This window comes from Euprymna scolopes, chromosome 7, assembly GCF_053919585.1.
Source record: "Euprymna scolopes isolate OS-2025 chromosome 7, ASM5391958v1, whole genome shotgun sequence".
Taxonomy (NCBI): domain Eukaryota; kingdom Metazoa; phylum Mollusca; class Cephalopoda; order Sepiida; family Sepiolidae; genus Euprymna; species Euprymna scolopes.
The window spans coordinates 123,976,575-123,996,986 of NC_136488.1; the positions used below are offsets into that span (position 1 = coordinate 123,976,575).

The following is a 20,412-nucleotide window of genomic DNA, read 5'->3' on the forward strand; positions in this document are numbered from 1 at the left end:
ATTTAACTCATTTGTTATTTCACTAAAAGTTTCCCAAAGACGTTTATTCTTGCCTATGCAGAAGAATATTGAGCATCATCATAAGCATGATTAATTTTAAAGTCAAATTTGGTGCAGTTCCATAGTTTGGCAACTTATAAGTGTTTATGAAAAGCCCTTGGAATGTTAGGTGTATCATAGTGTTCAAATTAACAATCTACAACTAAGTTGTTGTACTGGTGTAATAAATTTGACCCTATGGCACACCTGGTTTCCCAAGGGTTCGTTTGTGATAATTTTAGTGCAATTCTGGCCAATACTTTTAGAAGCTCTAAGTGTCTCTTATTATTAGTAGTAGTATAGGTAGTGGTAGTAGCAGCAGCAGTAGTAATAATAGTATCATTTTGATTCGCTATGATGCATTCAGCATGTGAAAGCTTCTTCATGCAAAATTTGGTGGAATTTTGGTAAATAGTTTTGGAATCTATAAGTGTGTGTTGCTTTTTGCAAAAGTAATAGTAGCAGTATTAACGTTTCACCACCTGCATGACACACCTGGCAGGTTTCAAATTTGATACAATTTTGTTAAATACTTTTGGAGCCTATAAATAGAGAACAGGTAAAACTTATTGTAATGTAGTTTCTGAGTTTTAGTTATAGTCAAAGATTAACTCTCTGATGGACATATTGTAATAATAATAATAATAATAATAATAATAATAATAATAATAGTGACATCTTTTGGTGAAAATACAGTGAAAAATAATAAAAACATCAGCAGAAGGGCACACGCATGTGCACACTCACACACAAAGATTATGCTGGATCACAGAGGAGACTTGTTGCCACTCACATATCTGTTGAAGACTGCCGACCACTTCTGCTTGTAGGAATGCACTAAAATAATAATAATAATAAAAATAATAATAATACAAATAATAACAATAAAAATAACAATAATAATAATACAAATAATAACAATAATAATACAAATAATAACAATAATAATAATAATAATAATAATACAAATAATAACAATAAAAATAATAATAATAACAATAATAATAATAATACAAATAATAACAATAATAATAATAATAATAATAATACAAATAATAACAATAAAAATAATAATAATAATAATAAAAATACAAATAATAATAATAATAATAATAAAAATACAAATAATAACAATAATAATAATAAAAATACAAATAATAATAATAATAATACAAATAATAACAATAAAAATAATAATAATAATACAAATAATAACAATAATAATAACAATAATAATACAAATAATAATACAAATAATAACAATAATAATAACAATACAAATAATAACAATAAAATAATAATAAAAATAATAATACAAATAACAATAATAATACAAATAATAACAATAATAATAACAATAATAATACAAATAATAACAATAAAAATAATACTAATAATAATAATAAAAATACAAATAATAATAATAATAATAATAATAAAAAAAATAAAAATGCAAATAATAATAATAATAATAATAATAAAAATAATAATACAAATAATAACAATAAAAATAATAATAATAATAGGGATGGCTCAGAAGATACAGCAGATAACAGTAATGAAAACTACTGAAACATAAAGGAAAACTTTTGAATGCAGAGACTAATGCACATAAACTAAATTTGACATACAGAAAATGCTACAAATGTAAAACACAGAGGAGCATCATATGCACTCATGAAAACTGGAACTGTAAATTTATAAGTTACCCCCCCCCAACCACCACCACCTTTTTTTTTGTGTGTGTGTCACCAAAAACTTACACCACACCAAATATTGAGGAAGGTCAAGGAGGATGGAAAGACCAAAAAAAGAAAGCACTAGCCAGACCTCTGTTGGATGAGTGCAAAGAGGACTGGGACCTTAGGGAGGCTTTTTACCATCCAAATTCCAGTGAAGACCAATGGTCGCCACCACCGAGAAATCAATGGTAAGCAGCTGTTGTGATAACACAAATTCATCTGCAATGGTTATCGACAGAGGTGGAGAGTACTGGAAATCTGAGGAGACTTGTCGCTAGGACTCCGGAGAACACCATGAGTTGTTCTCAAAGAGAAATGATGGCCTGTGTGACTACTCCTAGTGAGTAAATAATAATAAAAAGAATGAGAAGGTTGACTGTTAATGTGCGATTTGTAGGAATTTAATACAAGAGGAAAATGGCGAGATTACAAAGAAAAAGTAAGAAAATGAAAGAGAGGATAAGAAAAATGGGATAGAAAAAAACAAGAGAAGCAGAAAAGAAGGAGAAAAGAAATAAGAAAAGAGAAAGAAAACAAAAAAAGATAATGAGAGGAAAGAAAATTAAAGAAAGGAAGTAGGAAAAGAAAAAGATGAAAAAAATTAAAAAAAAGGAAAAGTAGACATAAAAGAAGGAAAAAGAAGAGATGAAAAAAATTAAGAGCAATCCCACCCCTCCATCCGGCAAAAAAAAAAAAATAAATAAAATAAAAAGTTGAAAGAAAAAAGAAAACTAAAAAAAGAGAAAATGTAGACATAAAAGTAAAAGAGAACGAAGAAAAAGAAAGAAAAAAAGAAGAGAAGAATAAATATAAAAAAAGAGCCCCCCCCTCACCCCCACCCACTTATGCTGAAATAAATAAATAAAAAAATAAAACAAAAACCGATTAAAAATGAATTACCTTTTGTGTCACGAGAGGAAAATCGTTAATGTTTTTTTTTTGGTGGCAGATTCTTGTACGAGTGATGCACGATAAGTTCATCAATGACAGCAACTCTTTTGTTGTCTTCCAGCTTGATTATGTACGGGTGTTGACCACTGTGCAGCTTATCAGGGATTTTTGCCCTCACAGTTAGCTGGGGAGCATCTTCCACTTTCACACTGGCCAACGTATCACAATCGTGTAAGGTGTTCACCTCCATAACTACTTCATTTCCAAGATCGACAACACTGAATCGGTAACAGTTTGCAGTTCCTGGTGTGATTCGAGCACTCTTGGTAAAATCTGGAATATGTTGTGCCAAGTGACGGCCCGAGATTTCTATATCACCCATGACACCAATGAAACAGCGGATGCCTCCGATTTTCTCATAGTCAGAATAAGAAACACTTCTTAGGTATATGCTGATGCCCGTTTCACCAGCCATGGCATCTTTCTTTTTACGGTTTAGAAAATGGACTCTTCCCTTGAGGTACAGAGATTTCACAGCACTGAATTTACTGATGCTTACAATGTAAACAGCTGGACTCCTAAGGACGAGAGATTCTGAACTTGGGAGGATTGAGTTCTCCTCAATGTACAGTCCCATCTTAACCCAAGCATAAGGGTTGAACTTTACATTGTCTCTCTGAAGAACAAGAGGGTCAACACGGTCTTTTGAAAAATGACGGTACCTACTGAGATGACTCTGGAGGTAAGAGTCAGTGAAATCAAAAAATGACTTTTCAGGTGGAAAACGGTAGGCGACATACATGATGTTCTCCAAGACTGGGGTGTCCTCATTGTCATTCCAAACAAGTAACGATGCTTGGGTCGTATCACAGAGCCACTTCAGCTGGGGTATAGAGTTTGCAATGAGAGACAAACGCACGGAAAATACAAGGGGCTGAGTGATTTCCCATTTGCGCATCAGGTCATGCATGTCCAGCACCATATCCCATGTGTAGCCAGACTGACTGACATCGGTGTGGTACCCGGTAGTCCAGCCAAGAGATAGTGTACAGGATGGGAAAAGGGTTCGTATGTTACGCAGAAATCGGGTGGGGTCAACTGGAGGACGGCTGCTAAATGGACCACGAAGAATGTCTGCTTGAAGCCAAATAGGAATTTTCAACTACAACAGAAGAGAAAAACATGTTATATTATTATATACACGCCCACATTTTTTTTAGTTTAGTTTCGTATATGCAAACGTGTATAATAGTTTATAATTAATGATATTATTTTCATAAGTATGCAAACATCAATTAGAATTAATAAATTTAATGATTATTAAATAGAACATTGTGATAGAATATTCATGAATTAACAGAGAATGTTAGTACGAATAGTTGGGTTTACTGACTTTATTTTTTAAATTCAAAATGGCGTAATGGAAACATTATAAGGTATTTACAGCTTCTCTTCCAATTTTCTGATTTAAATCATGTCACAATGCACTTTACTTCCTTTTGACGGATTGATTGTTGCCATTTCTTCTGATGAGCTAAGGGCATAATAGATTCACTAATTGATATAATAAAGTGATTGATTTTGCATAACAAAACAGATACTGTCAAGAATTTAAATGTCAACTGAATTAAAGGAATAAATTCTAAGATGGTCAACATCATGAATTTTGGAATATAGTTTTTTGTCATTTATTCACTATATATTTTATTATTTGTGGTAAACAATTACATATGGTCGCTACAAATAGCCATCTGTTTCAGTTAAAGAGACTTCATCAGGCGACCTGGAACCTCTCGACGCCAAAAAGCATTTTTCATTTTTCTTTTTGGCGTCAAGAGGTACCAGGTTGCCTGATGAAGTCTCTTTGACTGAAACAGATGGCTATTTGTAGCGACCATATGTAACTGTTTACTTCAAATAATAAAAAATATTTTGCTCTTTTTATTGAGCACTATTTAAAAACCTCGTTATCTTCATTAGTTCTGACTTTGGAACACCTCAAACCTGAATATATATATATATATATATATATATATATATATATATATATATATATATAAAGTTATTTTGTAGCATAATGCTCCTACATATATGCTCAATTTTCATATATTTTTTTTATTTTTGAATCTTTCCTGGGTTCTACTAGAATCCAAGATTCTCCACCAATATATCTATTCCAATCAGACTTTTTTAACAATTTCACTGATACATTGTCTCTCTCGAGGACTAGAGGGTCAACACGGTCTTTTGAAAAATGGCAGTACCTACTGAGATGACTCTCTTACTCATTACTGAAAACAATTTTTGAATATTTTTGCTTTAACAAAATTGTTTGCAGAGTTTTTCAAATTAATACATACCAGATAAGAGTAAATTCTTGGAAGAATCATGAATTAAAAGGACATTCTCATGTTTAATTTCTTCTTAAAAAATCTGATGATTATAATAAACTTGTAAAGTATTTTACTTTTGTTTCATTATTTCACTAATTCATATAGATGAGTCATAGACGACGAAACACGTGTCATTTGATAACTCTATTTTAAAAACAGTATATATGCCGCTCCCCAATTAGTTAAAAGCAAAATTATTCTCAACTCGCATTTAGGTAAAAATGCACTTTCGTAAATAATTGAATTCATTTGAAACGCATCGTAAAAACCAAAACAAATAATATCTCTCTCTCTCTATATATATATATATATATTGTCATCAGTGAGTAATCTCTGATGATCTGTGTGAAACCTCCTAGAGAGTAATAATAATAATAATGATATACTCACTTATCTTTCTCACTCTCTCTCTCTCTATATATATATATATATATATATATAAATTGTGTGTATTTAGGTAGCCAGCATTCTTTCATTTAAACAAACAAATCTTGTTAAAGACAATAGAGGGCTTCTGTTTGATTAGACCTTATATATATATATATATATATATATATATACACACCAGTCAAAAGTATTTGGTTACCCCCCCCCCCCAAAAAAATTTTTTTTTTTATTTCCAATCCTAAAAGTTTTACTTTTAATGAATCAAGTTAATCACAACCATGATTTAATTTATTATTCCAAATACAAGCCTTTCTGAATTTCATTAAATACAAATCAAATCTCAAAACACACAAAAACAAAACTTTTCATCCATCACTATCACTGCTTCAAAGATTCTTTGCATTCTTTCCAGCAAAAATTAAAGCTAGACTGAAGATAGTTCTTCTGTCCAGATTTTTGGCAAGAGTTGCCAGAGACTAGATGTGCTTGTGGATTATTTAGCTCTGACTTTTCAAAGAAGTTCATCAAAAATGTGAAAAATCGGATAACTCAAACGTCAAAATATTTTTTTTTTCTTACTTCAACACAAAAGCAAACAACATGGCTGATATGCATAACTCTACCAGGGAAAATTTTTAATTCAAATTAAAAAATAAATTGTTTGGTTATAAAACTTTTAATTGAGTTACTCATATCAAAAATGTGAAACAAATAATAAAATGAAAATTACTGTTTCAAAGATTAGTGTTGGTCTATTATATATAGGGTGACTAAAAAAAAAGAAGAAAATGTTGTGTATGGAATTGTTAAAATCCACTATCCTTTTTACAATGAAACCATATTTGGTACAAATAAATATCAGTCTCTGTCTGACTTATCCACCAAGTGTCAGTTATGAATGTCCAACAGTCTTTATTTTATTGCCATTTATTAATATGCTCCAAATGTGGGTAAAAATAAAGATTGACAGTGCAAACATAATGCGATAAAAATTTTGTATAGGCGATAACAATGGTTTTGTATTGTTGTTTTAAATATTAAATGAGGAACCATTTTGAGTTAAAATCTATTTACTATTATGCATGTAATCTTAAAAAAAAAACATTTGAAATGTGTAAATATGCTACAAGAATCGTGATTTTTCATAAAATACGGGATGCCACCATATTCTTTCTTTTTTTCTATCGCTCAAGACGAAAAAAGTATGAAAACGGCCCCCCCCCCCATTACTTTGTAATAATATATTGATTTTATATCTAAACTGTTCTTAGTGTCATAATCTTATACTAGCATGCCACCTGGCATGCCTGGTCATAAAGTACACTTTAATATGATATTTTAATTTATGTTGATTTTGGATTTATTATTATAGAGCCCATTTTCTAGTAATTATTATATTGTACCCAATACATCATAGTGATTTCAAAAGTTAAAAAAAAAAGTTTGACTTGGATGCTGTCAGACAGAATTGAAACCAAAACATTCAGTGCTCCAGTATTATTTGTTGCCATCTTCGCCAAGAACAGATGGATATTAAAACTTTAAAAATTAACCAACTTTAACGTATAAATTTATATCTGTGCATACTTTAAGTCAATTTACGCCTTCCAAATTCCAATTCTGACCCCTTAGCAGCTATTTTTACCGGCTAAAAACAATTCAATCTGTTCCACAAGTCCGAATACCATTTATATCAAGTTTCAAGTCCGCAGATCAAAAATTGGCAGAGTAGTTTGGTAGAGACTGTTCTGCATACACATAGACAAGGTCATTTATCGCTCTCTCTTATATATATATATATATATATATAATAAAAATTACAATAAGTTTACCAAGGTAATCAAAATGGTAAACTTAAAATATATTATAAATATTAAAGAGTTAATATTTACAAGTAAAATAAACTCAGCCAGATGTAAAAGCTCAATAAAACCGAAAAGGTATATATATATATATATATATATATATATATATATATATAAACATATATATATATATATATATATAAACATATATATATATAGAGAGAGAGAGAGAGAGAGAGAGAGGGAGAGAGAGAGAGAGACAGACAGACATATACTATGTCCTATGCACTAATTTTATTCAAATTTTTTGGAGAAACAGTTGATCTTTATAACTACCCAATTGTGTACCTCTGCATTGACAAATTGCCAATAATTAATAGTCAAGAACCCAAACCTTAAAATAATTCCCAACATTCATATTTGTAGAGATTTCAATGTTCACAATGTTCAATGGCTACCCACTCAAACCCGACAGATGATGAGTGGAGGTTTTGTCATGATTTCTCTCTAGCTTATGGTCTAGATTGTTAACAAACGCACTCACATATGTGATGTTAACTGACAATTTTCAAGTCTTCTTGATATTTTTCTAGCAACTTGCCCTGAAATGTGCTCATCCATCATTCGCTGGGACCTTCTGATCATTCAATTAAAATCAAACCTAAGTACAAGACTTCTGATGTCCCTCTACATTGCACAGTTTATCGATACTCATTGACTGGATGAAGCAGTCTCAGATGATTCATATCAGAAATACCTCTGCATTCCAATTTTAAAAAGAATGTGTCCTCTATCACATCCGATTTAACTGATTGGTTAACCATTAGCATAGAGTTTCATAACCTCCAATAAATTCTAATAGAAACCAAACAAACAGAATATGTCTCTTCCATTGTACACAGAAACCATTATTTCAATTGCTTTCAATGAAATAGATGTTTTAAACTAAAGCTATTTTTAAGCTACCAGCAACCATTGCAAAAGGGTTATAGAAAATGCAACGAGTCACATGCTCAATCCGTTAAGTCTAAAGTAGCAGAGAAGAGGTTGGTTCCCATGAATTTTGACAAATAACAAACAGAGTCCGGAACAGACGCATGACCTCTATCAAAGCCATCATCAATGGACCTGAATTGATTTTGTAAGCATCTGACAAAAGTCAAACTTTTGGCAAAGAATTTTGCATCAAACTCCATCTTTTGTGATCAGGACTGCCTACCTCCTGAATTTTCCCTAAGACTGAAAATACTCTGAACAACATCCATGTATCTGCCTGGGATGTTGCCACACTTATCAAGAACCCTCTCCTCCTAACACCTCCTCCCCTGTACACACTTGTAGTTCGTCAGAGCATTCCAATCATAGTGATTAAAAGCTGCAACTGAAACCAGATCTTACAAAACTCTTCAAACATTGCTTAAAGACAAGAAATGCTTCTCTAGACTTCGGAAAACTTTGTCAGGCTCATTGCATGAAATTATTTATTCATCAAATGTAAATGAAATAAAATTTGCACAATTTGCAAACACTGCTCGAGTGAATTGACAAACCAAGCTGAACCCAAAGTAACCAATTGTTGCCAAATCTGCAATTAAAGAAAAAGGAGGTTTTTTTTTTTTTTATTTTATTACATTTTTCACCCCAAACAAGGCACAGTGCCACTTTGATGTAGGGGGCTACTATCAAGGACATAAGTTGCAGAGATACTATGTAGGGAGTTGAGCAGCAAATTGTCTGTTCACATTACACTTGAGCTTCTGCATGTCAGTACAGTTGGGAAAGCAGGAACCCGGAAGGGAATTCCAAAGTCTAGCAGTTCTGGAGAAGAAGGCTTTCTTATATCTAGGGATCTCTACTGTGTAGGAGTGGGACTTTGCTGTTTGTTGGGTTTGTCAAGGGTATTTACGTTGAGGGGGTACAAGGGCTTGTAGTTCGTCAGAGAATCCATCAGTAAAATACTTGTAAAACAAGCAGAGGGATGCTACATTTCGTCGATGAGACAGAGGTTGAAGCTTAGATGACAGAAGTTTGCCGCCTCTAAAAGACACTCTTTACATACCTGAAGTTTATTTGTACTAAACGTGGTTGCAATGCAGAAAGGAATGTCGGTGGCATGATAGGATCACCATGTTCAAACATGTCTACGTTTTTAGCAAATAAAAATTATATACTAAAAATACTATATTTTATTACTGCTTTGCTTTGTTTCTGCCATGTTCCTGTTCTATATTTCTATTGCATTTAACTATATTGTACTTTTGTATAATTATCTGTATCACCTCCGCAGGTATTTCATATCATTCCGGTCTTACCTCATCTTTCATTCCTTTTAGCAATTGAAGAGACATTTCGACGGCATCGATAGTTCGGAAATCCAGTTTGATTCCCTTTGTAAACTTCTTCACTTGCTGGAGCCACATTTTCAAAGTGAAATCTCCATCAACAATAGGAAGATCAGAAATTATTGGAGTTAGGGCTTGCTTCGGCGTACCTTGGCCCTTCAATATTACATCAGCTTCGATCATGTCGTAGGGACCTGTTGGAAGTTAAAATTGAAATATTAAACATTTATTCAAACAAATTTAACATTGAATCAAAAGATCAATAGGCAACAATCTTCAAATTCTTCTAACGTCTTTTAATATCAGAACCAAAATTTAAATTCTTCTAACGTCTTTTAATATCAGAACCAAAATTTAAATTCTTCTAACGTCTTAATATCAGAATCAAAATTTAAATTCTTCTAACATCTTTTAATATCAGAACCAAAATTTAAATTCTTCTAACATCTTTTAATATCAGAACCAAAATTTAAATTCTTCTAACATCTTTTAATATCAGAACCAAAATTATTAAAGAAGGAAACACAATTTTTTTTACAAATCGAACAGTCTCCCCTTCTCTTTATTTTTTTAACTCTTTTTCACCCCAAGCTAGGCATATTGCTACTCGAATGTAAGGAGCTACTATGCAAGGCCATGCCTACAAAAGCACTATGTAGGGAGTTGAGCAGTCTGTTCGTATATCATTTAAATTTCTGCATAGCAGGAGGGAATTCCAAGGTCTTGCAGTTTGAAGGAAGAAATTATTAGAGTAAGCATCTAGGGACCTCTACAGTGAAGAGGTGGAATTTTGCTAGTTGTTGGGTTAGTTGGGGGTCTATACATTGAGGAGGTGCAAATACTATGAGGTCGTCAGAGGACATTCCATTAAAGTACTTATAAAACAGGTACAGGAATGCAACACTGCGACAATAGGATAGAGAGTCAAGCTTGATTAATAATGAAGGATCTGTTAGATTGAAAACTCTCTTTTAGTCTATGTCTAAGAGGGAGAGATTAGTGGTGGATGCACCAGCCCAGATGTGAAAACAATACTCTATGCATGAGCAACTGGCGGATTTGTAGAGATACAGGATACCATCAGGTATGAGTCGGTTCCTCGCAAAGTAGAGAAAACCCATCTTCTTTGCAGCAGCCTTGGCAATGTCTCCAATGTATGTTTCAGCTCATGTTGCTTATGAATGTTAAGCCGAGTAGTTTGAATAATGAGCTCTCAGATCGTGGTATTAGTCATAGCAATCGGTGTTTGAGAAAGTTTCTTGCAATCGTTAAAGGAAAATAGCTTAGTCTTAGCAGCATTAAATGATCCATTTACGTCCGCATTCTACTACAGACTGAAGATTGTTTTCTAAAGTTTCGGCCATTGTCTTAGTTGTTTAATATAATCTTTACGTCGGTGAAATGTTAATTCAATATGGAAGCAATCTTATTTTTCATCCTTTCATTTGTTTATTCAATTTAAATGAACTGTAAATATATTGTTATGATCGCAAATGATAGATTCAAAATTCTCCTACAATTTCCAGTGAAATGGTTTCTTTATCAGATGAAATGTATCACAAAGTTTGATTAAAAGAGTAAACAAATAATTTGTACAAAAAGTCAGATTAAAATGAAGTGAATCAGATGTTTTGTTATGCATATTCTACGCATACCATTGGAAAGAAAATTGTGGACGTTTGTGTCTTATTTGTAACCTGAAATCAAAAATGTTTAGAAAGTGTTTTGCAATAACCGTGGTATGAGTTGGAAGCAGGAAGCTGATTGGTGTAGCAATTAATATAAAGTGGACAGATGGATGGTCTAATATGAAACAGTGATCCTAATTAGATTTCAAACATATTTCCCATATGGTGTTTTGAATTGAAGGATGAGGACTTACTACTGGGAGGGGGGGTAATCACTCCTACTTCTATGTTGAAATTACTAAGAGAAAACGGCTGAGTGGATAAAATATAAATATTGGTGAATTCAAACAAACATTTTTTTTTCTTGAAAGCATGTACCAATAAAAGAATAAACCCCATGTGAATCCAAATTTATTTATGTAACTTGTATTAAGAGATATACCGGACAAAGAAATAGGGGAAGTTCTAACTTTACTTGATACATAAGATATAACAGGATCATGTGAATAGTGGAATGTTTTTAAAACGATAGGAAAGCCAGCAAAATGCAAAATAGCAAGTGTCCATAACATTGCTTTACATGTGAAAGGAATATGTGAATATCCTATATACCAAATTACAAGTCTGTCGATCAAAATTTTGTGAAGTATATAGGTTGAGAATTGTCCTCACACTTACACATTCTCACTTTTATAGATATACAGATAGATATACTAAAAATCTACACAACTCTCAAGCAGATATTCAAATAACTGCATCAGGACTCCACCCTCAACACAATATACAATAAACCTTCCATTAATGCAAAACGATAGCTCCCTTACCTATATTCTTTACTAACATCCTACAAGACTTTTTATTTTATATATATATATATTATTATTATTATTCAAAGGTAAAACGATACATTTGGTCACTACAAACAGCCATCTGTTTTAGTTAATGAGACTTCGTCAGATGACTCTGAACCATTCAACATTATAGAAAAAAAGAAAAAAGTGAGCTCTTAAAAAAAACCCCATAAAGGTTGCAAGCTCTCTAAAAACAAAGGATAAAAATGGAGAAGTCGTATTTCAACCTATTTTTGAAAGTCCTTCAAATATTACCATAACTCACATTGACACACACACACATGTATATATATATATATATAAGGTTTACACGGCACCTTCTCATTGGCTATACCGTCTCCTCCTAACACCTCCCCCCTGTACATGCATATCCCTTCATTACATGAATTTTAAAAATTTTGTTCTTTGAAAAAAGTTTTTTTTCAAAAGACACTTTATATTCCTATACGTCACCCAATAAAAATGAATAAAGAAAAGATATAAACTTTCATACTTTTCGCATTAATTTTTTATGCATACTTATCTATATAAGTGAGACTGTGTGTGTGAGGATAATTCTCAGCCTACATACGCAACAAATTTTTGACCTATAGACTTGAAATTTGGTATATAGGATATTCAGATATGTGGAAAATTTTAATCAGTTTTCATTCAGAAAAAAGGGCTGTTAAGGGGTCAAAATTGAAATATTGGTACTTGAGGAAGTCATCGGGTTTTTTATCTGTCAACTGTTTTACGACTGCGCATGCACAAATTGTTCACATGACAACTTCCTTATGTTAAGAATAAGTAAATTTGAAAACACTTTTTAAAGATTGTGGCTAGCTGGCCTAATGGTTATCATACTTGACTCACTGTCTTTAGGTTTTGGTTTCGATCTCAGCTTGTGTATTTTTCTTTCACTCACTTACAAGAAGTGAACTATTTAGAAAAAACATAATACTCGCATGCCTATGTCTCAGTTTTTATATCATTTTTTTTAAGGAATTTAATATTATATTTAATATCGGGCAATACCGGATGCATCTGCTAGTATATATATATATATATATATATATATATGTATATATGTTTTATTTTTTTATTACCATTTTATCTGTTTGGCTACATGTTTCCGATGTTGGATCATATTTACGATCCGACAGCTTCGTCAGGCCTTGCAGAAGTGGTTGTTAGTCATTTTTAAATTTTATATTTTTCTTTCCTTTTCTTTTATATTATTATTATTCTTATTCATTTATCTATTATTGTCTATTTGTTCCTCTTTACCTTATTTACTTAGTATAAATATGGACATGTATGTATATATATATGAATATGTATACGGATGTGTGTATAAATATATATATATATATTTATATAAAGAAATAAAAATTACAATAAGTTTACCAAGGTAATCAAAATAGTAAACTTAAAATATATTATAAATATTAAAGAGTTAATATTTACAAGTAATCTCAACCAGATGTAAAAGCTCAATAAAACCGAAAAGGAAATAGAGCTTTTTGTCTGGGTCAGTTTGACCTTGCTTTTCAAATTTAAACTTTCACCGTTTTTCCGGGTTTTTTTTTTTTTTTTTAAACCTTAATTTACTTGATTCCTCCGGCCTTGGCAGACGTGTTTTAAATATTCTCTCCAGTGCTTTTTCTGTGCACATTTGAACTTTTCTTTTAATGATTTGGAACTCATTCCATTTGTGATTTTTTCCAAGGAATTCTGCCTTTTGGATCATTTTGGACCATTTGGAATTTACCTGTTGGATTGGAAATTTTTAATTCGACCGTGTTTGGATTTTACCATTCTTGGATTTTTTACCCTTCACCGGACTATCCATTCATGTGAAATCTTTTTATCATTTTTCTTTTACCTCCTACTCCCCTTACCTCACCCTTTTTTTAACCAAGTAAGATCTGTGACTTACTTGTAGTTTCATTAAATACTTTTACATGCAAAATCCGATCCCGCATTTTGCTAATTCCTGCCCTCTGATGAGAAGGAGAGTATTTCTTCGAAACTCTGCAGATTAAGGACTATCCACTTATCTTGTGCTTCCTTTTTAAAATTAAATATGTTTTTAACTCTTTTTCAAGATGTCTTTTAACATGTTTTATTAATCATTTGTTCATATATATTTATATATATATATGTATGTATATAATTGTATGTGTGTGCCTATATGTGTCTATGTGCTTATAATTTTATTAACACTTATTAATATCTATATTTATGTAATTGCATATACATGTGCAAGAGTGGATGCATATGTATGTGTATGTGTGTATATACATCTAATTCTTACTTAAGACCTTATCCCCACATATACTTATATAAGTGGGCCTGTGTATATATGTGCATATATATGTGTATATGTGCCTATATACTTTTATGAGTGTACATACATGTATAAGAATTGTGTATATGTGTGTGCATGTCTACTTATGAACCCATATATGTCTGCATTTACTTTGTCGATATATATATGTGCATGTACGTATGTGTCTGTATGTGGTTACCTAAAATGTACATATCTATATATGTGTATATGTGCGAATGTGCGCATGTGTTAACCTATGTAATATAAAATAAACCCATTATAAACAGCAAGGAACAAACCAATGTACAACGACAAACCCTCAAATGAACATCATACATGTCAAAAGTAAAAATGACATCTACACTAACCCTTTCCCTCTCTCTCCCTTTCCCTCTAACTCTCTTTCCCTCGCGTTCTCCCCCTCTCACATCTATTTAATATACCTTGCGAGAAAACCAAAAGCCAGTTAAAATTTAAAACCAAAATATTGAAACTTCCCCCCTCCTCACTCTTCTCTTTATCATCCTCTCTCCACCTCCCCCTCACTATATCCATATATCTCCACCCACGCCTACCTGAATCTGCTACCCCTACACACACAATACAATCGAATGTATCTTGAACCTTCAAAACTGAAATATTGTCAACACCCGCCTCCCCCCCCTCCCCTTTTCTTTCTTCGTTTTTTTTTCTTCTAAAAACACCTTTTTTCCAATGACTAACAACCACTTCTGCAAGGCCTGACGAAGCTGTCGGATCGTAAACATGGTCCAACATCTGAAACATATGTAGCCAAACAGATAAAACGGTAATAAAAATAATAAAACAAATATTTGCTCTGCAATAGTATTGAGCACTCTCTTAAGGTTTTTACTAATTACCAGTTTTACCAAATATATATATATATATATATATATATATATATAGAGAGAGAGAGAGAGAGAGAAAGACAGAGAGAGAGAGAAAGATAGTGAAAATGTGAAAAAGTTATTTAACATTAACCAGTGAAATACAAAGGTCCAAGTGTCCCATATATGCACGAAAGAAATGTAAAAAACAAAATAAGAGGATACTGACCAGTCAAAGCTTGCTTCAATTTCTTTTCAGTATTTGTGGCCCTTGACCATCGAATTTTACTGCCATCCCGTTTAGCATCTTCAAAATAATAAAGGATGTTCACTTCTGGTCCTACCCGTAGAACTGGAAGTCTTCGACGTAGGAAACTAGGTAGAAGTCCTGGTAGAAAAATAATAAAATATAAATTTGATTCAAGCATTGGTTCCTCTTGGATTGTCATAATTAAGCAACATTAAGATGCACTTGTATATTATCTATTATGATACAAAGGTCGAGTCAACGTTTGTTTCCCTAAGGTGTTTTTTTTTTTTCCACATATAGATCACGGGTACATTTAGTATACTATGAAAACTATGGATCGTGTTTACCGACTTATTATCTTGCACCCTGTCATCATTTTTTAACATCATCCATTAAAACAGAGGTAGTAATAAATGACTGTTTTTCTAAATAGTTTAGACACACAAGATAATACTAAAATATATATCAGTTGGACAACATCAAGAAAAGACCTTGATATTTCATTATCTTTTTTCTCTCAACTCTGTTTAACTCATCATAATTGCGGACAATAACTTCTACTAAGGTTACTATTTCCCCTGTCAAATTAGATAATTTAATAAAAAAAGAAAGAATTTTTGTACGAATGCGTTTTTTTTCTTGGGAACTTTGTAGAAAACTACCAATTTTTTTTTTTATACAAGACGGAGTCTAATGTTTTTACTGAAGCAAGGAATATTGCACCCTGCACCGTATAGTGTTTTACTACTGAGATTCTGATGCAACACTAAAGCATCTTTGATCATGTTGTATTTCTGATGACAATAACGACGATATGGCATTTGTGTATCAAATCAAGACAATTATGGTTGACTGTATTCATGCATTACTGCCTCATTCAACAAAATTACTTATTTTAATAATGGTTGTATGGGTCAATATAAAAATTATGAAAACTTTACATTTATGTTTTTGTATAAACAGAACTTTTGATATACTACAAGCCATGAAAAATCCCCTTGTGATGAAATTGGTGGTTTAGTAAAATGGCATGCACCTAAATGGCCGTTTCGACATCCTCTGAATAATCAGATCCTGGACTATAAAGCCATTCTTGAAGTTTACCTGAAGATGTTTGCGATCAAGTTCTTTGATAGAAGTATAGAAGTGAGAAAAGAAATGAGAAAGTTTCTGGGGGCAAAATTTGCCAGGGGAGACATGGTACCAGGAACCAGAAGCAGCCACCATTTTGTTCCATTGTCAACATCGGACACCAATCATAAGCTGTCCAACAAGGATGAATCGTATACCAACACCCATGACCTTAACAGAAATATGCGTGCTTGCGTGTACAACAATGGCCACCACCACTTTTAACATAAGGAATTACATTGCTTAATATCCGGAAAACTACTAATCTGCAGAAAATTTAAATGCGATATTCGTTTTCAGCATATCCGAAAACTTATAAAGTCGTCATTTTAAAAGGAAAATGTTAAGGTGGAACTCAAGTATAAAATTTACCAAAATTTGGATTATTCTAGTATATTTACACAATTTAAACGCGATTTTCTTCAGATTACATGTGTAATACTAAGCAGATTTTAACTTGAAATGATTTTTCATTTAATAATATTAAACAAATCTTTTTTTCATCATTCACACAATTTTTTTTATCGCCTTGTTGTCTGACATCAATGTATATGATTGCCAAAATAAACTGCCTAAACTATGCCGAAATCTATTTCACTGAAATAAATATCAGCATAATATCAGACCCTAAATAATTTACGTGACTGAAGTAGGAATAAACCAATAAAGCCTCTATTAGAGTTTACATTAAAACGGAAATGATTATTGAAGACCCAACTTGCTGGGAAAATAAAATGTGTTAAAAATTCTAATTCTTAGCGAAGGGGGGGGGGATATAATAAAGCAACAATTGTTGAAAAAAATAAATAAATAAAATAAATAAATAAAATTTTAAAAATTAATTTTTTTTTTTCAATTTCAGTTTAATCAGTATTTATTACTGTTCCCCTCTCCTTAACTAAAGGAAAAAAAAGGGGGTTGTATTACTGTACACAGATTCAAAAAAGTTGTCAAAAAAACAAATATATAACAAATAAATGTTATCAAAGGCAAGATAAGTTACTTTTCTACCAAACTGGATATATTTTTTGTGTTTTTATTCAATGTAACATGTTTATTCAGCTTGAAAAAACGTACATTGTTTACCAATGTATTTGAAAATTCAAAATGGCGCCCGACTTTATCTTTAACACGGTAAGTTTGGGGAAAGGTGTTATAAATAATAAACTAGACAAAATACTATTAAAAAACTACCGAATATATGTCAAGTTATGTCACGGTAACATATATTGAGCGAAAATTTCTAACAGTATTTTGTCTAGTTTGTTATTTATAACACTTTTTCCCGAACTTACCGTATTAAAGACAGAGTCGGGCGCCATTTTGAATTTTCCAATACATCGGTAAACACTGTATGCTTTTCGAGCTGAATAAACATGTTAAAATGAATAAAAGCACGAAAATTATATCCAGTTTGGTAGAAAAGTAACTTATCTTGCCTTTGATAACATTTATTTGTTATATATTTGTTTTTTGACAACTTTTTCGAATCTATGTGTACAGTAATACAAACCCAAAAAAAGATTACAAAGTGAAATTAGAAAGCAATAAAACCACTGACCAATAATAATAATAATAATAATAATACACAAAAATAAAACAGAATTACATGCGTTGCCTTTTAAACAAAACCTGTTCCGGTAAGAGTGCGTGTTGGTCGACGCCTTCTTACCTTGATTTTTATTTTGAGATTTTGGGCCTTTTAATTTCTTTTTCTTATTCTATATTTCTGGCCTTTGATTATGAAGAAAAGTTTAAAATTTAAATGAATAAAAAAAAAAAAATAGGATTAAAAAGTATTTTTACATAAAAAGCAAAATTATCGCACTTTTTTAACAAATAAAAAAAACAATTACTATTATTGACATTGCTCATAATAAAACACAAGTTGAACTTTCATTACGTGTTGAATTTAGAATTAATTTAATGACTAAGAAATAAAATGAACAAAATATTTCACGGTAAAAAAAACACAAAAAAGCACCTGTAAAAATAGAAAGGTGAGTTAGGTTGTGTAGAGTTTCCGCGTCCTAAATTCTCTTTTTTAAAAGGCGGTCATTATTTGTAGTTTTAAAATTTCAGTTTAATTTAAGATGTAAAAAAATTATATTCTTAAAAATAATATTCTTAAAAATTTAATTTGACATCGTTTTTTATGCCAATTTTAATAGTTAAAATAAAATACATTAACGTGAGAAAGAGCGATAGAATCGAATACGACAAAAAATATATATATATTAAAAAAAAAAAAAGATTGTCTTTTGAAGATAATTTGGGACGTCGTAAAGGTAACTCATCTCAATTTAGGTTATTAAAATAATTTTTTTTTAACTGAAATTCAATTTACTATATATATATATATATATATATATATATATATATATATATATATATATATATTATGGGAATATCTCTTAATTTTAGTTCCGTAATTATTACTTGTGAATAAGGGGGCCACTGCCAGGCATCTTGTTTTATTGGCACCGGGCTGTTTATTCACCAATAATGACAGAACCTTTATAACGGCGATTAAATATTAATTTTTAACGTAAACATGTCACAAATAAGTAGATAAACCAAAATAATATTTTTTGACATCCCAAATGTATCTGCTTTAAAATATTTTATGTCGCCAACAGTAACGTTTACCAAAAATAATCCTTTCTTTTGAAATGCGATCATTAAAATTAAATAATTATTCGCAATCCTATTAGACAACAAGTCGTTTCGAGTGTTGTTTTATATTTGTCAGAATGACAACAATAATATTTTGCCTGCGTGTGGCAAGAATATGTGATACCAACCTCCATTAATATACACCCAGATAAGTAACAAGATTAAAAACAAAAGAAATCTGGCAAAAATCGACTTCTTTAGGAGTTTGGGCGCCGACATTATTTGTGATATTTTCAACTGCATTATGTCGAACGCCATCTTTTGAACGGTTTGTAGGTAATAAATACGAAACCCATGTTTTAGTTTGGGGTGGGGTACGGCGCTCTTTTCTTTTTCTAATTGTTTATACCCTGAATGTCAGAACTTCGAAGGAGCATTTTTTTAATTTTTTTTTTTTATAGATATTTTTTAAATATTACATTAATAAATGCGTTTATTAATAATCATTTTATTCGTTTTGACGGCAGTAATATATATATATATATATATATATATCTATATGTGTGTATTATCTTATAAATCTTTAGAGAAAATAATCTTAAAAACAATCAAAAGAAATTTATTTTTACGGCGTGATAATCGAATATCGGTCAAAGAAGAACGATAACTCTTACTGCGTTTATATTTAAAATTATCTCCCTTCGTGTTATAAATCAGTTTGTTGTAAGAGTAGACCTCTTCAAAATTAACTTTTTTCTTCAAACATATGGAAACTGATATTATTCCCATTCTCCAAGGTCTAAATTAGCTAAATATACCAGTTATTGTGATCTTGGACCTTGGCTATGCCTGCCTCAAGAGCCATGTAATTTTATTGTTGACGTTTTTCAAAAACACTGCAAAATATGGGATATTATGTCCTTATTTTCATTGTAGCTCTCCAGAGGTTGATGCTATAGCATTGAAAGTGGTACCAAATGAAAGCTAATAAAATTTTCTTGCATATGGTAGTAAGCACAATAAAACACATGAACACCTGTGTAAATGTTAACTAATTTTAATGCACAAACAGCTGGGACACTACAAAAATCAGTTTGGTAGTATGATAGCACTGCACTGACACATATATTGCATAAGAAACTGTCAGATAGGATGTTACTAATACATGTATTGTC

General features: G+C 31.3%; 1 protein-coding gene across 2 annotated transcripts in view; it reads right to left on the reverse strand.

The window, feature by feature from the left end:
- Positions 1-19,644, reverse strand: part of LOC145279922 (menorin-like) — a 32,928-nt gene extending 13,284 nt beyond the window's left edge. The window contains exons 1-5 of one of the 2 annotated variants that reach the window (XM_080131489.1): positions 19,426-19,643; positions 15,470-15,628; positions 9,570-9,793; positions 2,682-3,834; positions 787-876 (exon numbers count right to left, since the gene is read on the reverse strand). In XM_080131489.1, the coding sequence (XP_079987615.1) occupies positions 2,707-3,834; positions 9,570-9,793; positions 15,470-15,628; positions 19,426-19,555 (1,641 nt within the window). In that variant the 5' untranslated portion in view covers positions 19,556-19,643 and the 3' untranslated portion in view covers positions 787-876; positions 2,682-2,706. Of the gene's footprint in view, positions 1-786; positions 877-2,681; positions 3,835-9,569; positions 9,794-15,469; positions 15,629-19,425 lie in introns of both variants that reach the window. The other variant, XM_080131490.1, reaches the window with a different exon arrangement.
- Positions 19,645-20,412: the final 768 nt, after the last annotated feature.